At 67.9% G+C, this 21,795-nt stretch overlaps 4 protein-coding genes across 7 annotated transcripts in view; 3 read left to right on the top strand and 1 right to left on the bottom strand.

Annotated features, from left to right (window-relative positions):
* Positions 1–1,855, top strand: part of PIP5K1C (phosphatidylinositol-4-phosphate 5-kinase type 1 gamma) — a 43,048-nt gene extending 41,193 nt beyond the window's left edge. For 2 of the 3 annotated variants that reach the window (XR_015261134.1, XM_086767116.1), the window contains 2 exons: positions 633–716; positions 1,067–1,855. Coding sequence is in view for 2 of the 3 variants with exons in the window: in XM_086767116.1 (XP_086623242.1) it covers positions 633–716; positions 1,067–1,069 (87 nt within the window). In the remaining variant the exon portion in view is untranslated. The remainder of the gene's footprint in view (positions 1–632; positions 717–1,066) is intronic. The other variant, XM_086767119.1, reaches the window with a different exon arrangement.
* A 3,457-nt stretch (positions 1,856–5,312) lies between these two features.
* On the top strand, positions 5,313–10,443 carry CACTIN (cactin, spliceosome C complex subunit). 2 transcript variants are annotated; one of them, XM_086767495.1, is made up of 10 exons: positions 5,313–5,475; positions 5,819–6,305; positions 6,846–6,941; positions 7,376–7,521; positions 7,606–7,768; positions 7,900–8,017; positions 8,253–8,445; positions 8,780–8,902; positions 9,048–9,316; positions 9,804–10,443. In XM_086767495.1, exons 1-10 carry the CDS (start codon positions 5,321–5,323, stop codon positions 10,292–10,294), a joined length of 2,241 nt encoding a protein of 746 aa, XP_086623621.1. In that variant the 5' UTR covers positions 5,313–5,320; the 3' UTR covers positions 10,295–10,443. The 2 variants fall into 2 exon arrangements, with proteins under 2 accessions (XP_086623621.1, XP_086623619.1); XM_086767493.1 differs by having other exon boundaries at positions 9,024–9,316.
* A 6,974-nt stretch (positions 10,444–17,417) lies between these two features.
* Positions 17,418–19,135, top strand: TBXA2R (thromboxane A2 receptor). The gene is made up of 2 exons (XM_086767364.1): positions 17,418–18,333; positions 18,671–19,135. Exons 1-2 carry the CDS (start codon positions 17,512–17,514, stop codon positions 19,061–19,063), a joined length of 1,215 nt encoding a protein of 404 aa, XP_086623490.1. The 5' UTR covers positions 17,418–17,511; the 3' UTR covers positions 19,064–19,135.
* Positions 19,136–19,461: 326 nt separating this feature from the next.
* Positions 19,462–21,698, bottom strand: GIPC3 (GIPC PDZ domain containing family member 3). Its single transcript, XM_086767376.1, has 6 exons — positions 21,441–21,698; positions 20,767–20,952; positions 20,311–20,491; positions 19,964–20,076; positions 19,689–19,770; positions 19,462–19,613 (listed from the first exon to the last, which is right to left on the bottom strand). Exons 1-6 carry the CDS (start codon positions 21,696–21,698, stop codon positions 19,462–19,464), a joined length of 972 nt encoding a protein of 323 aa, XP_086623502.1.
* Positions 21,699–21,795: the final 97 nt, after the last annotated feature.

The raw sequence follows: 21,795 nt of genomic DNA, 5'->3' as shown, positions 1-21,795 counted from the left end.
CTCCACTGTCTCCAAGACTCTCGGCGATAACAGTTTCCTTTCTGTGGCCACCATCCACCATGGTTTAACCCATCATCTGCTGCCTGGCCTGGCCTGGCCTGCAGGGAAGGGGGAAGGCACAGTAAACCAGACCAAGTTTCACTGTGAGAGCCCTCCTGGACGCCAGAGATGCCAGCTTTAGCGTGCCCAGGGCTCAGGGAATGGGAGGCTGGGAGCTGGGAGGGGGTAGCAGGAACAGCGCTCTGTCACTTCCTGTGTCTCCCGCTTTCTCTGGAGCTGGGTGATCCTACGGCAAGGAGCTGAGGTTTCCCTGGCATCTCAAAAGCTCTAAAAATCTGTCCCTGCGAGAGGAGAGGTGCTGCCATCCCCACTGCAGCTGGAGCAGGCTCCAGGGTCAGCTGCTGGTGGGCTGTCCCCACGGGCAGGGAGCAGGTGTGTCCCGAGGATGAGGAAGGCTCCTCTGAGAGCTGGCACTGAGCTTGGTTCTCTCCCTCCAGGTGAACAGCTGTTCTTACTGTATTGTTTCCTGCTCTTTTTATTTTCTCCTTTTTATTTTTTCCTCTTCTCTCCTTTGCTCCCTGCTCTGCTGCTGCTCTCCTTGCATTCTCCCCGCCGTCTCTGGCCACTTGCAGCCGACAGACGAGAGGAGTTGGGTTTACTCCCCGCTCCACTATAGCGCTCAGCTCCACTCTGTCTCCGATGAGGAGAGCGATACAGTAAGTGTACAAGGAACGTGGGTTGAGGTTGGAGCTGCCGCTCCGTGGGCAAGGTCAGCTTGCAGAGGGAGCCGCCGCGCAGCACGGGGCTCTTGCATGGCTGCGGCCAGAGCCCTGCCGCGTCTCAGATCGGTTCTGTGGCAGCAGGCGAGATCTCCTGCCTTGGCAGAGACCTGGGCTGCTCAGCAAGGGTTGTGGCTGTTCCGGATCGTTTGGTGCAGCGAAGGCTTGGGGGAGCCGAAGGTCTCCAGTCACGCTTGTTTTGATTCTGGGGAACTGGCTAGGCTGAGACCTAACCGGGTGCGGGGCGGACACTTGGGTGCTGACTCTCTTTTCTCCGCCTCTTGCAGTAATCTCTATGCAGACACAGAAGCCCCAGAGAGCGGCGATTCCCTCTGCAGGTCGATGTGTTCCCTTTTCGTTGATGCAGCCGTTCCAGTGGGATGGGGAAGAGCTTGCTGACACCAGTACTGCTGCGCTGCAGGATCCCGGGCACTGCGTTTCAGAACGGAGCAAAACTTTAACCGTGTATTTCTACTTATCCCAGATGTGGGCAGCAGAGAAACCACCCGCTCACCCGCAGCTCCCGACAAAGACGTCCAGCTGGGTGTAGAGAATCCTGGGTAGTAACACAGTGTTTTCCAGACGTGCACTACCGTAGCTACCTATCCATGTGTGATACTGTGAACCTTTTTAATTTTTTAACCATGTATTTATTTCTTTTATCTTTGCACAGAGACAGCACAAATGTGCTTTTTTAAACATTTAGTTTACTGCACTTTTTTTTTTTTTTTTTTGTTGTCATATATTTGTGCATCAGAAAGGAGTGTGAGACCTCACTGGAGAATTGGTAGGAGCACACTGCTGGGGAGGGCAGGGGCCGGAGTGGCTTCCCGGCAGGCAGCAGCGTGGTCTAACCAGCTGATGGAGTCGGGAGGTTCCAGGCTGTCCAGGCTCTGCCACGGTTTTGCCGAGTGACCCACGGCAAGTCCCTGAACCACTCTGTGCCTCGGTTTCCCCCATGCTAATGGGTGTGCAGTACCCACTTCCGTTAGAGCACTTAAACCCCGGGATGACAGGTGCTATGTAAATGCAGTGTATTAAAGGCCATCGAGTAGAGTTGCTCCCACGTTACAGCAGTCCGACATAGCCATGCCAATTTTCTTGGATTCAAAAATCGCTAGTGACTTCTCTTGATCTGTAACACTGTGCGGGGGAAACAATCGATTCCCGGCGACAGCGACGTGATCACCTCGGCTCTCCTCCAGACGTCGCGACGAGTCCTGCCTTCACCATGCACTGCACTGCTGCCTCACCCCGTCCCTCCGTGCTTTGGAGCCCACGCTTTGTCTTACCGGCTGCTGCACCACCCACTCCGGACACGCGGGCACTGACGGGTGAGAACTGCGCACCTCCGGGGACCGGCTGCGCTGGAGTGCAAGTTCCCCGCTGTGCCCGGCCCCAGGCGTGGCTCATCCGGACACCGTATCCTGCTGGAGCCGCTTAGCACTTTGCATGCTCACGGGTGTATCCCACCGCCCAGTTCTCGGGGGTCACCACCGTTAGGTTCACACGTATCGTCCGCACCGCGGGGCAGCCAGGGAGGCACGTGCACGGCTGCACGCACCGACTCTGTCACCTGGTTGGGCCAGGCAGTGTTGTGTTCACCGACTCTGTTGGACAAAATCTGGGTGGCTGGGATGTTGCCCGTGGTAACGTCTGCTGCTGGAAATCGCTGCTTCGGATGTCTGAGATGGCTTGCTTTTTGAGGGCTGCAGGCTTAAGGCGAGAGGATTTGGTGTCACGGGGTAGGGTCCAGACCAGGCTCCTCCATCTGTCAGCAGGACACCATAGCATCGTCTTGAACTCCAGCAATCCCCTCCTCATCTCCTGGAGAAGAAAGGAAATCATTTAGAGCAGAAGAAACCAGGTCTTGGTAATATCCTTCACGAGCCTCCCTTTGGAAGGAGGGTCAGCACCTCTTCACTCTCGTTACAATCTTCAGACCGTCCTTGGGCTTCCTGGGACAGGAGTGGGGAAGTGGGGCCCTCCTCTCGGGGCCCGGTCCCCCCAGTCTGCACAGCAGCGCTCAGGGTGGGAAGCTCTTCCCTCTGCACTGTGCTGAACGTGGTGAGGATCTTCAGGAGATGACGTCGTCTTGCCTGGAAGTACAGGACCCGGACTTCTCCCTCTTCCCTGCAGATGCTGACGGCTGTGAGGTGTGCCGCTCTCAAGAGCACAGGCTGGGGATCTTGCAGGCTGCTGCCATTAGACGTGTTCATGTATTTACCAAATAATCTCTCAAAAGTCTTTCAAGAAGCTCTCCTAACCCACCCCATCTGCTCGGGCCAGTCCCGCCCGGCTCCGCAGGCAGCACTGCGAGGGGCTCGGTAGTTTGGTGGAGGGAGGACGGGAAGAGTGCAATACCTACAGCCAGGCTGAAAGCAAGAGGCTTCAAAACGCTAAAAATTCAGCCTTTTTTTTTTTTTTTTTTTTTCCCCCCCTGCAGAAGCATCATACCATGCATAGAGAGGCCAGAGGGAGCTGCATCCCTTCTGCCTCTTCAGCGCTTGCTCTCGGGGGCTGCGCTGGAGGGAGGCAGCTCTGCGGAGGAGCCCGAGGCCGGGCTCGCACTGTCCCCCCCCCGAGGCCCGGCTCGCGCTGTCCCCCCCGAGGCCTGGTTGCCCTGGTACCCGCTGCTCGGGGGCTTAGCCTTGCCGGGCCTTTGCACCGACAAATCAAACATCTTGTTTAAGACGGTTTAAGCATCACTGATGGAGGCTTTATTTTTTTCCCCTCATTTTGGGGAGCTCTAGAGCTGCTTAGCCTCTGCGCAGGGAGCGTCTGAGCCCCACTGTCCTGGAGTGTCTCGGTGAATGAACTTTGCAAGCTGGAGCTGCGCTTGGTCCCAGGAGATGTGGGGAAAACCCAGACCTTCTGCAGCACGTTCATTCCCAGCATCTTTCCTCAAGCCTTTGTGGGCTTTTTGAGCCAATCCTTGTGCGGTGCTGTAACGGCGAACCTTCTGCCGTGAACAGGGCTGGTTGCGGAGGGGCGGTCCCGAGAGAGGCCGCGCAGAGGGCTGAGAGCAACTTGATCAGCGTGAGGGGACAGGAGCGACCTTCCTTCAGGGAGATGCTGGCCTGGGGCAGAACCTCCCCCTTCCAGGCTGGCAGGTGCTCCGCGCTGCGTGCTGTTCGCTTGTGCTGCAGAACTGCTCGGCCGCCTCTTCCCATGGAGGCTGCGCGGACCTGGAGTTCAAAGCTCGCTCGTACCGCGCCGCTGCGCTGCAGCAGGAGAGCCGGAGCCTTTCCCGGGTGCTGTCAGTGCTGCCTGGGCAGGATGCGCAGTCAGAGGGGCGCAGGGCTAGGTCTCACCCACGGGGAAGAGCGTCGGCCCTTTTTTGGGGAAGAGAACCAGCACCCGCCCTTGGTCTGGATGTCCCTCCCGCTCCTCCGGGACAGAAGCTGCCTGCACGTTCTCCGTCAGGGCTTTCCCCGCCCGCAGGCACGTGCTGTCCCTGCCGTAAGCCCCGCTCTCCATCGCCGAAGGCAGCACCATGTTTCTTTCACTCCGAGGTCAGAGCAGCCCTGTGGGACGCGTTGCTGTTTGCCACCGCTCTCCTTCACCCCCCATCGTCCCCGCCGGGCCCTCCGCTCTGCGGGACGTCGCCTGGCGCGCAGGCTGCTGGCGAGCTTTTGGCTCGGGGCTTTTGCCAAACTGCAGGCGGCTGCTGCCCACCAGGTAGGGATTTGGTGAGAGGAACGTGGCGCGTCCCGCTCCGTGCTCGCCATCCCGCCGCTGGGACGGCTCTGCCCTTCGCAGGCACAGGGCAAACCGAGGAGCGGGTGTAGGGAGCCCGGAATGCTCACGCGGGGGATCCAGCTGTGGGCCGCTGCGGTGAGCGGCCCGGCCGCGCGTGCCGAAATCACGCTTTGGGAAGTTTTCCAGGCAGAGCGGCGTCTGTGTGGGCTCCGTGGCCCCGGTTCCTCGCAGGGCTCCCACAGCCCGGCGTTCCCCATCTCATTCTCGGCCTCCATCGCGCTCCGGCTCTTTCCGAAAAGGCCGAGGGGAAAGCCTCGGCTCGGGCGTACGGCGGCCCGTGGGATTTGTGTTTCTGTCTGCGTTACACCCCTGTGTTCCGTGGGACGTTCGTGTTCCCGCGGTCCGCGCGCCGCGTAACGCGTGTCTGTAAGCGGGGCGCGGATGCCGGCCCGCGGGCGTTGCCATGTTTCTCTCATTTTTTGGGGTCAAGTCGAGCGCTTTCCCTCTCTCGCGGCTGCTTTGAGGTTTGGGTTCCCCCAGCCCGGGGAGGCCTTTTCCCGGAGAACTGTCCGCGGACGCTGTGTGCCCCCGGCCCTGTGATAAAGCGTTCTGTACTCTGTGCTGTGCTCACTGCCGCCTCCGCCTGCTCTCTCGTGCGCGCGCCCGCCTCTCGTTTTTGGGGTGAAAAAACGGGGAAAAAGGGGGCGGGGCCGCCGGGGTCCTCGCGCGGGGCTGCCCCGCTCGCCGCCTGCTGCGCGGAGCGGGCCGGGGCGCCGGCGGGCGCGGGGCGGCGGCGGGCGCTGCCGGAGGCCCCCGGGGCGGGGCCGGGCCGCAGCTCCATGGGCGCGGGGTCGCGCAGCCCGGCCCGGCGGCGGGGGGCGGGGAGGGGGAGCCGCTCGCCGCGGCGGGAGCGGGGCCGGGAGCGCTCCGGCAGCCGGGAGAGGCGGCGGCGGCGGAGCCGGAGCGGGGAGCGGCGCCGGGAGCCCAGCTCGGGGTGAGCGGGGACCGGGCCTGGAGCGGCTGGGCCTCGTCCGAGGCGGGGAGCGGGCCGCGGCGGGGCGGGGGGCTCGGTGCCCGGCTGGGGGTGGAGGCGCCGGGGGAGCCCGGGGGGCCTGGAACGCGGCCGGGCCGGGGGTGGGGTGGTGACCGCGACACGCAGCCCGCCCGTGCGGGGATGTGCGGGGGGCGCGGGCCCCGCCAGGAAAACACCGCGGGGCTTGCTCGCTCCGGGCCTGGGCCTCACCGCGTCCGCAGCAGCTAAACGCGCCCCCCGCCCCGGAGCACCGAGCCTGTAACCGTCTCCCAGCTCAAACACGACTTCCCCCCCTCCTACTCAGCTCCGACTCTGGCGATGAGAGGCAGAAACGGAAGAAGAAAAGCAAAAGCAGGGACCAGCACCATAAAAGCCAGAAGAAACGCCGCTCGCGGTCCCAGGGTCGCTCCTCCGGCTCGAGCTCGGAGCGCGAGCGGGACAAGAGGAGAGCCCGGAGCAGAGAGCGGCGGAGGAGGAGAGATGGCTCCAAATCTTCCGTGTCCTCCATCAGCTCTCCCTCCCCGCCGCGCTCCCGGGGCAGGGAGGAGACGGGGCAGCAGCTGAGCCTCCAGGAGCGGCTGAGGCTGAAGGAGGAGAAGAAGAAACAAGCCGCGCTCATGAAAGCCCTGGAGACGCCCGAGGAGAAACGAGCTCGCCGGCTGGCCAAGAAGGAGGCCAAAGAGAGGAAGAAGCGGGAGAAGATGGGGTGGGGAGAGGAGTACATGGGTTACACCAACACCGACAACCCCTTTGGGGACAACAACCTGCTGGGCACCTTCATCTGGAGCAAGGTGAGTGCTCCTCTGCGCCTGGGTGTGGTGGGGGGCTGCTGGAAGGGGATCGCACCCCTGCGGCCGCCATGGAACAGGGCGGAGGAGCAGTGGGGCATCGGGGGGGACCTTGGCTCGGGGTGGGAGCCTCTGTAGTGCTAAAAGTAGCCTCGTGAGAGCAAAGTGCTCGTCTAGGGCAGCAGCTGGGTGTTTCTGAGAAGCTCAGTGGGGTTTCCCCCCCCTTTCTCCTGAAGGCCTCTAGCCGGGGATGTGGGATGAGGAGGTGGGCCTGGGTGCAGGAGAGGAAACCAGACCGGCTGGGAGCCGAGCGCTGGGTGTTTACTGGTGTGTCAGTGCTCGCCAGGGCAGGTGGCCTCCCTGGGCGGAGCCCGTGTTTCACTGAGGCACTTCAGGAGTAGGGTTTCGGGGATTTGGGGACCTTCCACAGGATCAGAGCTCGCTGGAGCAGCAGAAGCGGGTGGATGTGGTGGCATTTGCTGGCCAGTGAGGGGCTGCAGAGGCTGCTGGATTTCATGGCTCCTCTTGGCCCCTCTGTTTCAGGCACTGGAAAAGAAAGGGATCAGCCACCTGGATGAGAAGGACTTGAAGGAGAGGAACAAGCGAATCCAGGAGGACAATCGCCTGGAGCTGCAGAAGGTGGGATCAGATGTCCCCTCCCTCCCACCTTGTGGACAGCCCAGTTCTCCCAGTCACTCACCTGGAAATCCCCTTGTTTTCACTGGGGGTCCAGAGGCTGCGGGACGGGAGGTGGCCGCGCTATTCCGACTGGTGCTAGTCCAGGGGGAGACGGCTCTTCTGCTGGGGCTGAGTCTGGCTCGGGGGGTGCTGAGGAGGACAAGTGCCAGGTGATGGCACTGAGGCACTCGGTTGTGCCCGTGTCCCCCAAAGGGCTGGCAGCGAGCAGCTCAGCCCCCTGCCCCGCACTGGCCTCCTTCCGTGTGGCTCCGGGCTCCCCGGGAGCCTCTGGCCGATCGCGGGAGCTCGGCGGCTCAGCGAGCAGCGTTACGGCTGCGTCCTCAAGTGGATGTCCTGTGGGGGGGTGGCCTGACGTCTCGCTCTGCTCTGGGCAGGTGAAGCAGCTGCGCCTGGAGCGGGAGCGGGAGAAGGCGATGCGCGAGCAGGAGCTGGAGATGCTGCAGCGGGAGAAAGAGGCAGAGCACTTCAAAACCTGGGAGGAGCAGGAGGACAACTTCCACCTGCAGCAGGCCAAGCTGCGGTAGGTGTGCGGCGGCGCGGGGATGAGCTCGCCGGGGAGCAGAGGACGGCATGCGCCGCTCGCTGCCCCTCTCCTCTTGCCCAGGTCTAAGATCCGGATTCGGGATGGGAGGGCGAAACCCATCGACCTTCTGGCCAAGTACATCAGCGCAGAGGACGACGACCTGGCCGTGGAGATGCACGAGCCCTACACCTTCCTGAACGGCCTGACCGTCTCTGACATGGAGGATCTGGTGGAGGACATACAGGTGCCGGCTCTGCCGCCCCTGTGCCGCAGCTGGCTGAGGGGCCGCAGCGCAAGGCCTCCCCCCCTCGGCTGCGCTTCCTTGCCCGCGGCGCGGAGGAGGCGCCTGATGTCCTGCTTGTCTCCTGCCCGCAGGTTTACATGGAGCTGGAGCAAGGGAAGAACGTGGATTTCTGGAGAGACATGACTATCATCACAGAGGACGAGATAGCCAAGCTCCGCAAGCTGGAGGCCTCTGGGAAAGGAGGACCAGGTGAGCGGGGGGGCAGAGCCTTGTGTCAAGGGGAACGTGAGCGGTGGTGGTGCAGGGTCTGCTGCGTGCGCTCGGTCTGCTGGGGGTTCTCTGGGATCTGCTGGATGGAGGCTGTGCGTCTGGCGGCCGTCCCCTGCTGGGCTCCACCCTTCCGCTGTCGGGCGCAGCACAGGAGGGCCTGAGTGAAGGCGGGCCGGGTGCTCGGGGACGCGACCGGCTGCCCTTGTCTGCGCAGGGGAGCGCCGGGATGGCGTCAACGCCTCCGTCAGCTCCGACGTGCAGTCCGTGTTCAAGGGGAAGACGTACAACCAGCTGCAAGTGCTGTACCAGGGCATCGAGAGCAAGATCCGGGCAGGAGGACCCAACCTCGACGTTGGGTACTGGGAGAGCCTCCTGCAGCAGCTGAAGGCTTACATGGCTCGCGCCAGGTGAGAGCAAGGACTGTCCCCCTGCCAGGGCCCTGGAAAGGGGCAGCGCAGGCCCCGCCGCAAGCGGAGTTAGGGAGGCACAAACCCAGAATTGTTGGTGGAGAGGTTTTGTACCTTTTCCAAGGTGGGGAGAAGGGCGGTACGCTCGGTTCCTTCTCCAGCAGTGGTGTTTACAGTGAGGTCTCCAGGAGGGAACCAAACTGGAGGGTTATTCGACCCAAAGCTGTGTAAAACCCGGCAGATTTCTGCCCGAAGCGGTGGGTGTCACAGCTCTGGGCAGCGCGGGCGTGAGGTGGTTCTCCTGGGTGGGACCTTACGGCTCATCCCCTCGCAGGCTGCGGGAGCGGCACCAGGATGTGCTGCGCCAGAAGCTGTACAAGCTGAAGCAGGAGCAGGGTGTGGAGAGCGAACCTCTCTTCCCCATCATCAAGCGGGAGCCGGCCTCCCCCAGTGACAGGTACGCAGCCCTTTCCTTGAGGAACGCAGCCGTCCAGGACGGAAAGTGCAGCCTCGTGCTGCCGTCCTCCCACAGAGAGAGCTCAGGTGGGCAGAGAACAAGGGTACCATCCCCGTCCCAGTTCCCTCTTCTCTCTTCCCTGCAGGCTGGATCCGGAGGAGAGCGTTGTGGTACAGCCGGGGCCGTCCTCGGAGCCAGAGGCCGAGCCGGACGCGGAGGCCAAAGGAGAGGCGGAGGGGGAAGCTGTGCTGATGGAGGAGGACCTGATCCAGCAGAGCCTGGATGACTACGACGCAGGGAAGTACAGCCCCCGGCTGCTGGGCGCCAACGAGCTGCCCTTCGATGCCCACGTGCTGGAGGCTGAGGAGGACGCGCACCGGTTGCTGCTTCTGCGGCAGCAGCTCCAGGTCACAGGTAGGAGCTCTATGGGCAGAGCCTGCACCCGCCGGCCTCGCTGCCTGGCGCGGAGGGCGAGTGCGCTCTGGGGCGCGGGGCTGGAGCAGGGCGAACGGGAGCTGGGGCTGGAGCGCGCGTCCAGAGCTGGCCGGGCAGAGCGGTGCCCCCAGGCAGCGAAGGGCGCTGCGGCCAGGACAGGAGCGGGGAGACGGGGCTCACGCCAACGTTCCCTGTGGCGCCCGCATCGCGCCCTTCCCTGCTCCCAGCCGCGCCGCCGGGCTGCCTGGGCTGCGGACAGTTGGGAAGAATGTTTCGGACGAGTTTCCCGGCGCAGCTCAGCCTGGTGCCCACCCGGAGTCCGCCGGGCAGCGTGCGCATCTCCGCATCCAGCTCTGCGTCCCCTGCCCGGCGTCTGCCGCTCCTCCCGCTGCGTGCCCGGGAGCGGCGTCCCCGCAGCCTGGGCCTGGCTGGCACCGCGGGACCGGACCCCCTCTCCTCCCCGCAGGTGATGCCACCGAGAGCGCCGATGACATCTTCTTCCGTAAGGCCAAGGAGGGCATGGGCGCGGACGAGGCCCAGTTCAGCGTGGAGATGCCCCTCACGGGCAAGGCCTACCTGTGGGCTGACAAGTACCGGCCCCGCAAGCCCCGCTTCTTCAACCGCGTGCACACGGGTTTCGAGTGGAACAAGTACAACCAGACCCACTACGACTTCGACAACCCCCCGCCCAAGATTGTGCAGGGCTACAAGTTCAACATCTTCTACCCCGACCTCATCGACAAGCGCTCGACGCCCGAGTACTTCCTGGAGGCCTGCCAGGACAACAAGGACTTCGCCATCCTGCGCTTCCACGCCGGGCCGCCCTATGAGGACATCGCCTTCAAGATCGTCAACCGGGAGTGGGAGTATTCCCACCGCCACGGCTTCCGCTGCCAGTTTGCCAATGGGATCTTCCAGCTCTGGTTCCACTTCAAGCGTTACCGTTACCGCAGGTGAGGGGCGGCTCTACTCTGCGCTGGACCCCCGCTACGGGGAGCGGGCAGGGGCCCTCTCACCCAGCGCCACAGACGCCGTCCCGCGGACTTCCCCAGGGCCTGGCCTGGCACAGGGCTCGTTCCCGAGGTTTTCCTTGTCCTTGCTTTTATCCTGAGATAAGGTCCTGAGGGACCCCGAGACTTCGGTACAAATAAATAGAGGTTGTTTAAGCCGTGGGGTTGCGTGTGTCGGCACCCTGCGCTGCTCGGCGCTGTGCGGCTCTCCTGCGCGTCGTCACCGGCGCCTGGGTGCTCCCTGCGCCTTTGGGGCCTGCGGTGTCCTCGCCCCCGTGCCTCTGCGCTTCGTCACCCTGTCCCCGCCGGCCCTGCGCACTCCCGCTGCCCGCACCGGCCCCCGCCCAGCCCCACGGGCTCCCGTGGCCGCTGCCAGGCCTGTCCAGCGCCGCCCCTCCCCAGCTGGCGCCCTTTGCTCTGCCGCGCAGCCCTGCCCCCGTGCTCTCGCTGCCGCAGCCCTGGCTGGGCCAAACGCCCTCCCAGCCGCTTTTCTGGCGCGTTCCCCCCCGGGGTTCAGCCTCCCCGGCCTGGGAGCGCCGCCGCCTCCCTCGACCCGGGCTGGGGGGTGAGAGGCCTTCCGTGGCTGCGAGGCGCCTGCCTGGGGCGGGGAGGAGCGGGGTGCTGGACGGGACATCTCCTTACAGGGAAAAATCCGGTTTCCGTGGCCTGCGCTCCCTCCCACGCCGCGCCTCAGCGGCTTGGGGCGGCCACGCTCCGCACACCCCTGTGGCTGAGCTGAGAGGGTCCCCGGGGCCTGGAGCGGCGCTCGGCGGGTTTGGGGCGCCCTCGGGAGCACTTGGGGGCTGAGCTGGGATGTCCTGCCGTCCGTCCCCCTGGGTGCTGGCCGGGGGGCACAGCCCCGCGCCTCTGGCATCACCCCGCGTGGCCCCGGCCCCGCCAGCTCCCTGTCTCCGCTCTGCGCCGCAGCGGGCAGGAGGGGATGGCGGTGCCTGAGTCATCCCCGGCAGCGCGGCCTCTGGGAAACCTCCATCTTGGCCGTCAGCCGCTGCAGCAAGGTCGTTTCCTCCCTACGGCCCTCTGCATCCTGCCCCCCCGGTGCAGCCCCACAGCAGAGGGGCTTGGGGGCTGCCCAGGTCCCCAAGCGCTGGGGCGGAGACTTGGGACCCTGCTGTGGGGGTCTCCCTGGCCGTGGGGCTGCCCCACAGCCGTCATTTTCCCCCATGGCTTGGGAGGGTCGCCCCGTCCCGCTGCTCTCAGCGCCGCTGGCAGGATCCGGCCCCGCTGCTCCGGAGGCTCCCGCACCGCCCGGAGACGGGGGAGACCCCAGCCCCTCGCCTCGCGCACGGGTGCCCCCTGCGCGTCCTGCTGCGCGTCCCTGGGCTGGCGGCCCCGCTGGGGCGCGCCCCCCGGCCTCTCCTTCCTGTGGGTTATTTAAAGCCGTGGAGCGGCTGCGTGGCTTGGGGGGGGTTCGAGGCAGGAAGCTGGCGAAGGCCCGGCCGGGGGTGGCTTTGGGGAAAACGGGGGAAAAAAGCCCAAACGCCAAAGCCGGGGGCTGGGTGCCCCCCACGCTCAACTGCCTGGCAGAGCCCCCCTGCCCACAGCCCCTCTCCCTCCTGGGCACACACACACAGGGGGAGACTCCCCCAAAAACATCCCACTGCATCCCCAGCCTGGGCACGGCTCGTCCCCTGCCAGGCGCTGCCTTTTCCCCGTGGCCCTGACTGTGAGCCCGGGATGGAGCCGCTGCTGGGCACGGGAGCAGGCGGGCGCCACCGCGGCCGGCTCGGGGGCCGGATCCGGCTGAAGGCCGGGTGGTTTTTCCAGCCCTGGCTGCTCTCAGTGCCCTTCTCCCCGGTGTTTTTTGGGGAGATGCGGTTTTGTTCCTCTGCCTCGTGGTTTGCCGCGGCATGGCCGGGCTGGGTTCGAGAGGCGCCGCTCTTTTACGCTCCCAGGGAGCAGCAGCGGCTGGGCCGGGCCTTCGGCACCCCCATGCCCACATCCTCTGAGAGCGCAGCTGCACCCCGGCCCAGGATGGCGGGAGGCCCGGCACACCCGGGCGGCATCCGGATGGGGCAACGGGCTGCTGAGCCGGGTTCTGCTTGTGGCGGGGCCCCTCCTGCTCCCAGCTCCGCGGGCTGTCCCTCCGGCTCCAACCGTCGTCCTCCTCCTGGGATTTCGCTGTGCCAGGCTGCCCCGCACCCAGGGGTGGAGGGATGGGGTCTCCAGCCCCACAGTGCCGAGGCAGTGGCGGGAGAACCTCCTGCTCCGGCCTCCAGGCATCACCCGGTTCCATCACCATCACCCCGATGGGATGGTTCCCACATCGCCCGTGGGCTCAGGCGCGCCCGGTGCTTCGGAGCTGGACGGAGGTGCCAGTGCCAGGCTCTGTGCTCCTCGGTGGAGCACGAAGAGCGGCAGCAGAGGCCGTGGCGTCCCCTCCTGCGGCTCCCACGGGTCAGCAGGGCCAGTGCCGGGGGCTGTGGCACCCTGGCTGGCCGCGGCGCTGGGCGAGCTCAGGGCTGAGAAAACCCCCGGTGTGGGAGCCCCCGGGGCTGCATTCAGCCGCATCCCCCGGGGTACGGGGGGCTGGGGCTGCAGGGGGCTCCTGTCCGCCTGGCGCCCGCGTCCTCGTCCCCCCTCCTTCCGGGAGCCTCTGTGTCCCCGTTTCCGGGTCTCGGGGCGGCTGTGGGTGACACTGGGGATGTCTCCCTCCCGGGCTGGAGGACGAGGCCCCGCTGCGGTGCCCGCCTGACGGAGCCGTGCGATGTGGGTCCCGCTGGGGCGGTGGCGGTGTGGCAGGCCTGACCCCCCCTGCGGACGCAGGAATCAGGCGCGGGTAAACAAATGAGTAACCCGGATAAGAGCCGGCCCCGCTAAATATAGCCGGGACGGCGCGGGGTCGGGGTGTCCGAGCCCAGCGCGCTCCCACAGCCCAGCACGGACAGGTGAGGCCGGGGGACGCGGCCTCCGTCCCACCCCTGGGTGCTGCGCCCCCCAGGCCCCCTCGGCCGCGCGAGGCTCCGGGTGCCGGCACGGGGGGCTCGGCGCTGGGGATGCTGCGGGGTTTGGGGGCGCAACCCGGGCTGAGGAGGGGGGCGATGAGTGAGGGTCGGGGAGCGCAACCCCCAACCCGGGCAGCGGGGCAGGGGGGGCCCGATCCGGACCCTGATCCGAGGGGCGCGGGGCGGGGCCGGGGGCGCTGCCAGCTCGGCCCTTCCCCCCGGCCCTCCCGCGGGGCCGGGCTCAGCCGAGCTGAGCTGAGCTGAGCCGGGTGGAACAGAGCCGGGCTGAGCCGACCCGGGCCGGGCCGGGCCGGGCGGGGTCCCACCGGCAGCGAGGTAGGGCTGGGGTCCCCGGGGGTGAGGGGGGAACTGATGGAGGGGGCGGGGGCTGCGCGGCCGGGGCGGGGGCAGCGGCCGGAGGGGCCGAGAAGCACAAAGAGCCCCCAGGGCTGGGACGGGCGGGCGGAGCGGGGCGGGGGGCGGCCGGGCTGGGGCTGGGGGCCGGGGCCGGGGCTGGGGGCTGGGGCTGGCTCCGCCCGGGGCTGGCGCGTCCCCGGCACCGGGATTTTGCTTTCGGGGCTCCCGCCGGGGCGGATCCTGCCCCGCCCGTGCGCCGGCTCTGGGAAAGGCCGGGAGGGGGCCGGGAGGGGGCCGGGAACGGCCGGGAACGGCGGCCCAGCGGCATCCGCGAAGCCCCGGGGACGCCGCGGTGCCGAGGCCGGGGGGGTCCCGCCGCCCCCACCCAGGTCCGGCGACCCCCCGTCCGCCGCCGCCTGCCCTGCGGCTGGGACGGGACGGGCAGGGGCTGAGCCCGGGGACTGAGCGGGCCACGGGCCGCGACAGGGACGGGCGGGGACCGTCCGGCCGGGGTGTCCCTGCTTCCCACGCTCGTCCCCTGTCCCAGGTGTCCCTGGGTGTCCTGCTCCAGGCGGGGCCAGCCCCCCTCAGTGCGGGTTTCTGATGGCTGTGGGTCCGGGGAGGGACGCGGCACGGGGGCCCTGCCGGTCCCAGCTGCCCAGAGACCCCCAGCCTGGGGGCGGTTGGCAGCGGGACCGCGTCCGTCCCCGTGGGACCGCGTCAGGCTGCAGCGGCAGAGGGGACAGAGCCGAGAAAGTCCCTGTCCCGGCAGGACAAGGTGGGACGGGGCCGTCCCCGGAGGGGAGGGGCTGGGCACACGAGGGACAAACGCGAACGTCCCGCAGCACCTTCCGCGCGGCCGCCCCGCACCACGTCCCGGGGGGGGCAGAGCCCGGGCCGAGGGGGCGCGCGGGGGGGGGGGGGGAGTCACTGCTGCCCGGTTTGGGGTCCCGTTGCGGGTGTGCGGTGCCCCGCTGCCCAGCAAAGCTCCCTTCCCCGCCCCCCCCCCGGCCCGGTCCCGCCAGCACCGTGCCAGCCCTGCCCGGGGAAGCCCGGGGCTGGAGCCGGGGCTGCGCTGATAAGGAGCAGCCCCCCGCGCCCCCCGCCTTTCCCTCGCCGACCTCGGATGTGGCCGGGGCAGGAAGCGGGGACAGGGCAGCCAGCGCGGCCTCCGCTGCTGCCACCAGCGCCCCTCGCTCCTCTCCGCTGGGGTGTCACCCCAGCACCCTTTGCCTTTACCCACGGCCACACCCTCCCTCCCGTGGGATCTCCCGGGACAGTTTTGCTGGCCCCGGTAACCCCCAGCCCGAGTGCGGCGCAGGCACCAGACTCAGGGTCTCTCCTCTGCAGGACCTGTTGTCCCCAAGCGCATCTGCCCGCGACGGCTGCTGGTGATGGGGAGTGACGGAGAGTGAGGACCCCCAACCCCCCCCGGCCCCCACGTGAACCCCTTCCCGTAAGTGGCTCTGGTTTGCGGGGTTCAGCTCGCTCCCAGCTGTGCCGGTGCTGGATGGCTCCTCTTTAATATTTGATTCCCTCTAAGTGCTGCTGCTGGTCCTGGGGCAGAGCCTCCCCGTGTCCCTGGCAGGTGAGGGTCCAGGTCGTGGTTGCACTGGGGAGGACAGGGAGGGGACATGGGGGACGGCAGCCTTTGGGGTATGCGGCGTGGAGCTGCTGGTGCTGATGCATCCTTGCCCGGCCACGGTGCCACCGTGGGGAGATCCCCCCGCTCCGGATACTGGGAAGAGGGGTCAGGTCCTGCCACGCCGAGCTGGTCAGCAGCCAAGTGCACCCCACAGCTGGGAGTCCCCGGGCGATGGGGGCGGCATTGCCCCATGGGCGCCTGATCCCCTGTGCAGGGAACACCCTGGGGCGGGCGGTGGGGGCACATGCACCCCGAGAGTGTGGGCAGGCACATGGCAAGGGAGAGTGGGACCCCCCCAAGCCGTGGCACGCACATGGCATCACTGTGGGCCAGGGGAGGAATTTGCCACCTGCCAGGGGACGTGGGAAGTGCTGGTGGCTCCTTGGGGACCCCGAACCGGCAAGCCAAGGCCTGACCACATGTCTCAAGGGCCCCGACGCCTTTGGGGCTGCCACTGCCGTCCCTCGGGGACTGGAGAAAACAAACAGCAGCAAGTTTTTGCTCTTGTCTCATGGAAAAAGCCAGGGCCATCCTTGCACTGCAGCAGTGAATCACCACCACGGTTTGCCAGCCGCCTGCGCCAGGACAGGGTTGGGGACGGGATGGGGACATGGCCCCACCACCCCCTTCCCCACTCTCCAGAAGCTGCAGGGCCGACGGTGCAGCCGGCGACAGCGGTGAGGACGGGGATGCTGCTGTGCCGGATGGGTGCCAGCACCCTCAGCCCTGAGCCCGCCTGCATGCGGCCTCGGAGGAGGATGTTGCAACGCCTGGCCCCATCCCAGGGCCGGGCTGTGGGATCGGCGCGTGCCTCGGGTGTGCGTGGTGGCTCCCAGCCTGCGGCCACCCCTGCGCCGGGGCCCAGAAAGGGGGTGTCAAATGGGGGGGGTGCCAGGCTGCGGGACGCAGCGCAAGGCTCGCCTGGGGACGTAGAGCGGGGCCGGATGCAGGACCAGCCACCGGGTTTGGTGCCGATCGGGGCTGGCTTGAGGTTTGACATGGGGACAGAAGACAGGTGGCAGTGCCACTCTGCGCGAGGGGGAGGCAGGGGTGCCGGGACCCCCGTGGCCGGGGTCACCGCAGCGGGGTCTTTGTAGAGGTCGGGATACGTCTGGGAGCCCCTGGGAGCCACCGGGACAGGGACAGTGTCAGCCAGGGGCCAGGGCGGCCAGGGTGGCACAGACACCCACAGCCTGGAGAAATGGGTGCCGGGAGGGGGCTGCTCCCAGGGTCCCATCCCACACCACCCTGATGCAGCCTGGACTAATTAGCGGCAGAGACAGCAGCCCTGGGCTTCCCAGATGCCGGATGTTTTCCCGGCCCCCAGGTCACCGCCCAGCAAGCCCGTGTGGCATCGACCGGGCTGTCCCTGCCACAGCCACTGGGCCAACGTCCTCCGGCAAACCCTTGGCTGCAGCTGCGGTGGGGCCGGAGCGAGGAAGAACAGGGCTGTCACGCGTGGAAGCCGGCTGCGTCCCACGGCTGTGGGTCGGCTCTGGTGCCAGCACGAGGGGGCGGGGGGGCGGCACACAGCTCCAGGCACGGACAGCCCATCCCATGCCTCAGTTTCCCCACGGCGCTGTGGGAACGGGGCCTCTCCCCCTTGAGCTGCGAGAGCAGAGAAGGTGCAATGGGTGGAGGGTGTCAGGATCAGCCCGTGGTGCGGCTCCCTGTGTCTGCACGCACACCCCAGCCTTGGGGGGTGGGGTGGGGTGGGGTGGGGGGGGGTGCACCCACCGCAGCCCAGGGCAGACATCCCGCGGGTGCCTGATCACATCCCCCTCCCCTGGGGCAGGAGCGAGCCGGTGCCGTCAGAGCCGAGCTGCCAGTGCCGCGCGTCTCCGAACACCCACCGCGCCGGATTGCAGCCGGATTGCAGCCTCGCGGCCACGGCCCCATGCGGCTGGCGCCTGGGGACAGTTAATCCCAGCCAGCTGTGGGGCTGGGGCCCCCCACACCCGCTGCCGAGAGCCGTGCCAGCTCCGCGCGCGGCCGTCCTGGCATGGCGTCCCCCTACGCGTGGCCTGGGGTGCCCCTGCTTAGCGGGGGTAAGGGGTGGGCTCGGCCACGGGAGAACTGGCGCTAAAACCCCCTCCTCGCCCCCGCAGGCCAAGGCAGGATTGGTGCGGGCAGCGACGCGGGGGGCACGCGCCATGGATCCGAGCCAGGAGGGTGCCTGAAGCCGCCGGAAGGAGCAGGATGGGGTGGGGGGACATGGAGCCTCTCAACAGCAGCGTGGCCAGCCGGTCGGACACGTGCTTCGGCGTGTTCAACGCCAGCAAGGGCCACAACACCACGCAGACCAGCATCACCTCGCCCTGGTTCTCCACTGCCTTCGGCCTCATCGGCCTCTGCTCCAACCTCTTCGCCCTCTGTGTCCTGCTCAGCTCCTCTCGCAAGCTCTCCAGCCGGTCCCGCTCGTCCTTCCTCGTCTTCCTCTGCGGGCTGGTGGTCACGGACTTCACAGGGCTGCTGGTGACGGCCTCGGTCATCATCCCCTACCACTTCATCAAGTTCACCTGGGCCGAGGTGGACCCCAGCTGCCACCTCTGCAACTTCCTCGGCTTCTCCATGGTCTTCTTCGGGCAGTGCCCGCTGCTGCTGGGGGCCACCATGGCCGGTGAGAGGTTCTTCGGCATCAACCGCCCCTTCTCCCGCTCCACCAGCATCTCCAAGCGCCGCGCCTGGTCCATCGTGGGGCTGGTGTGGGGCTTCTCCTGCCTGCTGGGGCTGCTGCCGGTGCTGGGGCTGGGGCGGTACACGCTGCAGTACCCCGGCTCCTGGTGCTTCCTCACCCTCCTGCCCGACACCGGCGACATCGTCTTCTGCCTGCTCTTCGCCTTGCTGGGCATCTTCTCGGTGCTGCTCTCCTTCGTCTTGAACACAGTCAGCGTGGTGACGCTTTGCCGTGTCTACCACGACCGGGAGTCGGTGCAGCGGCGTCGGGACAGCGAGGTGGAGATGATGGTGCAGCTCGTGGGCATCATGATCATCGCCACCATCTGCTGGATGCCCCTCCTGGTGAGGCCCCGGGTCTTGGTGTCCCCTCCACGTCCCTCGCGGTGAGGTCTCGGTGCGTCCCCCCTTCACATCCCTCCCCATGAGGTCTCGCTACGTCCCCCCTCTCACGTCCCTCGTGGTGAGGCCTCGGGGTCCCCCCGCCACCGCTCCGCACCCTGGGTTGGCACCCGAGCGATGGGCTCTGGGGCTCAGCGGCGCTCGCGGGCAGAGCAGGGGCTCCAAACCCGCCTGGGACGCCTCGGCGCCCGGCCTGGCCCCTCGTCATCTCCTGCCTCTCGTGGCCTCTGCGCGGCCCCCTGCCCACCCCGCTGACGCCTCGCCCCTTCCCCCCGCGCAGATCTTCATCGTGCAGACGGCGCTGCAGCAGCTGCCAGCCCGCGGCCAGATGCAGCTGCTGCCCACGCAGACGCAGAAGATGCTGCTCATCTACATCCGCATGGTCACCTGGAACCAGATCCTGGACCCCTGGGTCTACATCCTGTTCCGCCGCGCCGTGCTGCAGCGCATCCACCCCGGCCTGCGCCCCCGCGCCTCCGTCCTCTCCCCCTACCCCACCCTCAACCCCTCCCTGCGCCGCAAGTTCACCGCCGACTCCGTCCTGCGGTATCAGCCGCAGGGACAGGCGCCGAGCTGGGGGGGACAGGCCCCCCTCCACCCCATCCCCCCCGCCCCGGTTAAATCGTCGTCCCCACCGCCTGCATCCGTGGGGGTCTCCTCACCCCCGCCCTGAGCCTGGTACCCACGGGGGGTGGGCAAGGGGCACAGAGCTGCTTGCCCCTCCCCATCCGAGCGACCCTCCCCCCCCCCCCAATAAAACACAGCTTGTGCAGCTCGCCGCGCCTGCTGGGGTGAGCGCTCGGGGGTCCCTGGGGGTCCCCGGCCCCGTTACCGGCCACAGCCACAGCCCTTCTCCAGTCTCTGCTTTAATGAGCCAGGGTCTGGGGGTGTGGAAGGGGGGACCCTTGTGGGGGGGGGGGTCTGAGTGCCCTCCTGCCCCCCCCAATCCAGGGGACACACCCAGGGGCAGCTCAGGAGGGTGGGGAGGGGGAGGATGGGGACCCCCACCAACACCGCCAACCCCAGGTGGGGCAGGGAGGCGGGCGAGGGGCAGCGCCGCCCCCCCTCCAGCTACTCCTGCCCCCCCCCGGGGTGGCAGACGGCCGCCCACACCTCGGCCACGAACTCCTGGGGGAATGCGAACTCGCCCAGCACTGAGTCCAGGCCGCGGGCAAGCTGGGCCGCGCCGGGGCTCGCCTTCGCCGCCGCCACCATGGTGGAGGCTGGAGAGAAGGAGAGGCAGGGTGAGCGGCGGACGGGGGGCTGCGGTGGGCCCCCACCGCCCCCCGCCTGCTCACCCAGCTCGCCGTCGCGGATGCCCATGTAGCTCTCCAGGAGATCGTCCACCCGGCACGCGGCTTCCTCCTCCGAGGGGCTGGGCTGGGGGGCAAGAGGGCCAAGGGGGTGCCGCTGGGGTTGGGGGCACAGCCCATGGACCCCCCCTCCCACACCCCATGCCCTCGGAGCTGTGCCCGTGGGCGCCGCACGCAGGGTTCATGCAGGGACGTGGGGACGCTCATCCCCTGCCCCGGGCGTGGGGTGAGTGTCCGTGGGCTCAGGGCGGGGGTCTTACCCCCTCCTCCAGCGTGGCGGGGCCCTGTGCCCGCAGCCGCAGCGTTTCCTTCCCGCTGGCCATGCTGCCCTCGCCCGGGGCCTTGCCGCTCCGCGTCCTCTGTCCAATCATGTCTGCACCCCAGGGTGGGGGGGCGAGGGGGATGAGGGCGCGGGCAGGGCCTGGCACCTCCAGCCCCTCGCCACCCACCCACGTCCCAGCACATGGGGGCACCGAGCCATGCACGGGGAGGGGGTGCTCACGGGCAGCGTGGGCACAAGGGACACCCGTGGGTGCGGGGTGGGGACGCACACGGGTGCGGGGTGTGGGCGGGTGCCCCGGCGAGGGCAGCGGGACCCCCAGCTCACCGAAGGCCTTTTTGGGCTGCACCAGGCGGAGGGTGAAGGGCTGAGCCCGCGGCAGCTCCCGCAGCATCCGCGCCACCTCGTAGTGCCGGCAGCCCACGATGGTGTGGTCGTTGATGGCCTCGATGCTGTCGCCCACGCACACCGTCTGCAGGCGGTTGATGATGCTCCCCTCCTTGATTCTCTGGGGACCGCGAAGGGGGACGGGGTGTGGGACACACGACGAGAAGGTGGCACCTCGGGAAGGACAGACACAGCCACCCCGTCCCGCCCAAAAAACACCTCCGCGGTCCCGTGGCCTTTGGCACCATGGTAGGGGGGCCCCCAGGGCCGGGGGGATCCAGAAGGGGCACTGATGGGGTTGGGGGCGGTCAGGGAGGGAGCTCTTCTTCAGGGACGCGGTGCCGGCAGCAGATGTTGCCACAGCGCCCAGGGCTGCCCCGTGGGGCGGGGGTTCACCTTGATGAAGGCATAGCCGGCCCCGTTGTCCGTGATGGTGAGGCCGAGCGCATCCTCCGTCTTGGTCACCTCCACCTCCTTCGTCTCGCCCCGCACGTGGGCGAAGATGAAGTCCTCCAGGCCGATCTGGCCCCCCAGCAGCTTCTGCATGTCCACTTTGTGCGTGTTGAGCGTGCAAAAGAGGATCTGCCCCAGGGCACCCCGTCACCGGGGGCTGGGGACGCCCCTGCGGCACTGTGGGGGGCATTGGCCGTGCCAGGGCAGGAGCCGGCCGACGGGTGAACGCGGCCAGGTCTGGGGCTGCCAGCCAGAGGGGTCTGGGGACCCCCCACCTGCCCGGGGACCCAGCGTTGCACCATCCCCCTGCTCCCTTCCCTGGCTCCAGGGCAGCAGCTGGCATCAGCCGGGGAACCGCGGGGAACGGGCAGCCCCCGCTCCCTGCCCGCCTGCCGAGGTGGGAAACTGAGGCACGGAGCCACCCCGCCGCTCCCCAGAGAGGATGAGACCACCCCGAGGTTAACAACGCTCATTTCTGGGTCATTCTAGGGGGCTGCGCTCCCGGAACAGCTGGGGACCCACGGGAGGGTGGCCGCAGACGGTGCCGTGGGGCCGGCCTTCCCCGCTTCAGGCGCGAAGCCCCCTCCCCACGCCGCAGCAGCTGCCAGCCCCCTCACCTCAGTGGGCGAGATGCCAAAGACCTCGGCGATTTTGGCGTAGAGCTCCTTGACGTTGGTGAAGCCCTCGATGCGCCCCGTGGGGCTGCCGTGGGCCAGCTGCGTGTGGAACACCAGCCGGGGTCGGGCGCGGGGGGTGCGGGGGGCCGGGACGGCCTCGGTGGCGGACAGCTCGGGGGTCCCTGGCTCCTGCTCCACGCCGTTCTCCATGGGGCTACCCTCCTGGGCCCGCCTGCCGCGCCTGCCCGCCTGCTGCATCCCGCTGAATTATAGATGGGCGCCGGATCTGCCGTAAGGTGATCGCCGCGGCGGGGAACCCGATCCAGCGGCGCAGGTCACCCCCCGGGATCGGGTG

The sequence above is a fragment of the Chlamydotis macqueenii genome, chromosome 26 (genome assembly GCF_036417535.1).
Source record: "Chlamydotis macqueenii isolate bChlMac1 chromosome 26, bChlMac1.mat, whole genome shotgun sequence".
NCBI classification, from domain to species: domain Eukaryota; kingdom Metazoa; phylum Chordata; class Aves; order Otidiformes; family Otididae; genus Chlamydotis; species Chlamydotis macqueenii.
The sequence above is the reverse complement of the archived record's forward strand: the minus strand, read 5'-3'. Positions and strand labels throughout refer to the sequence as shown.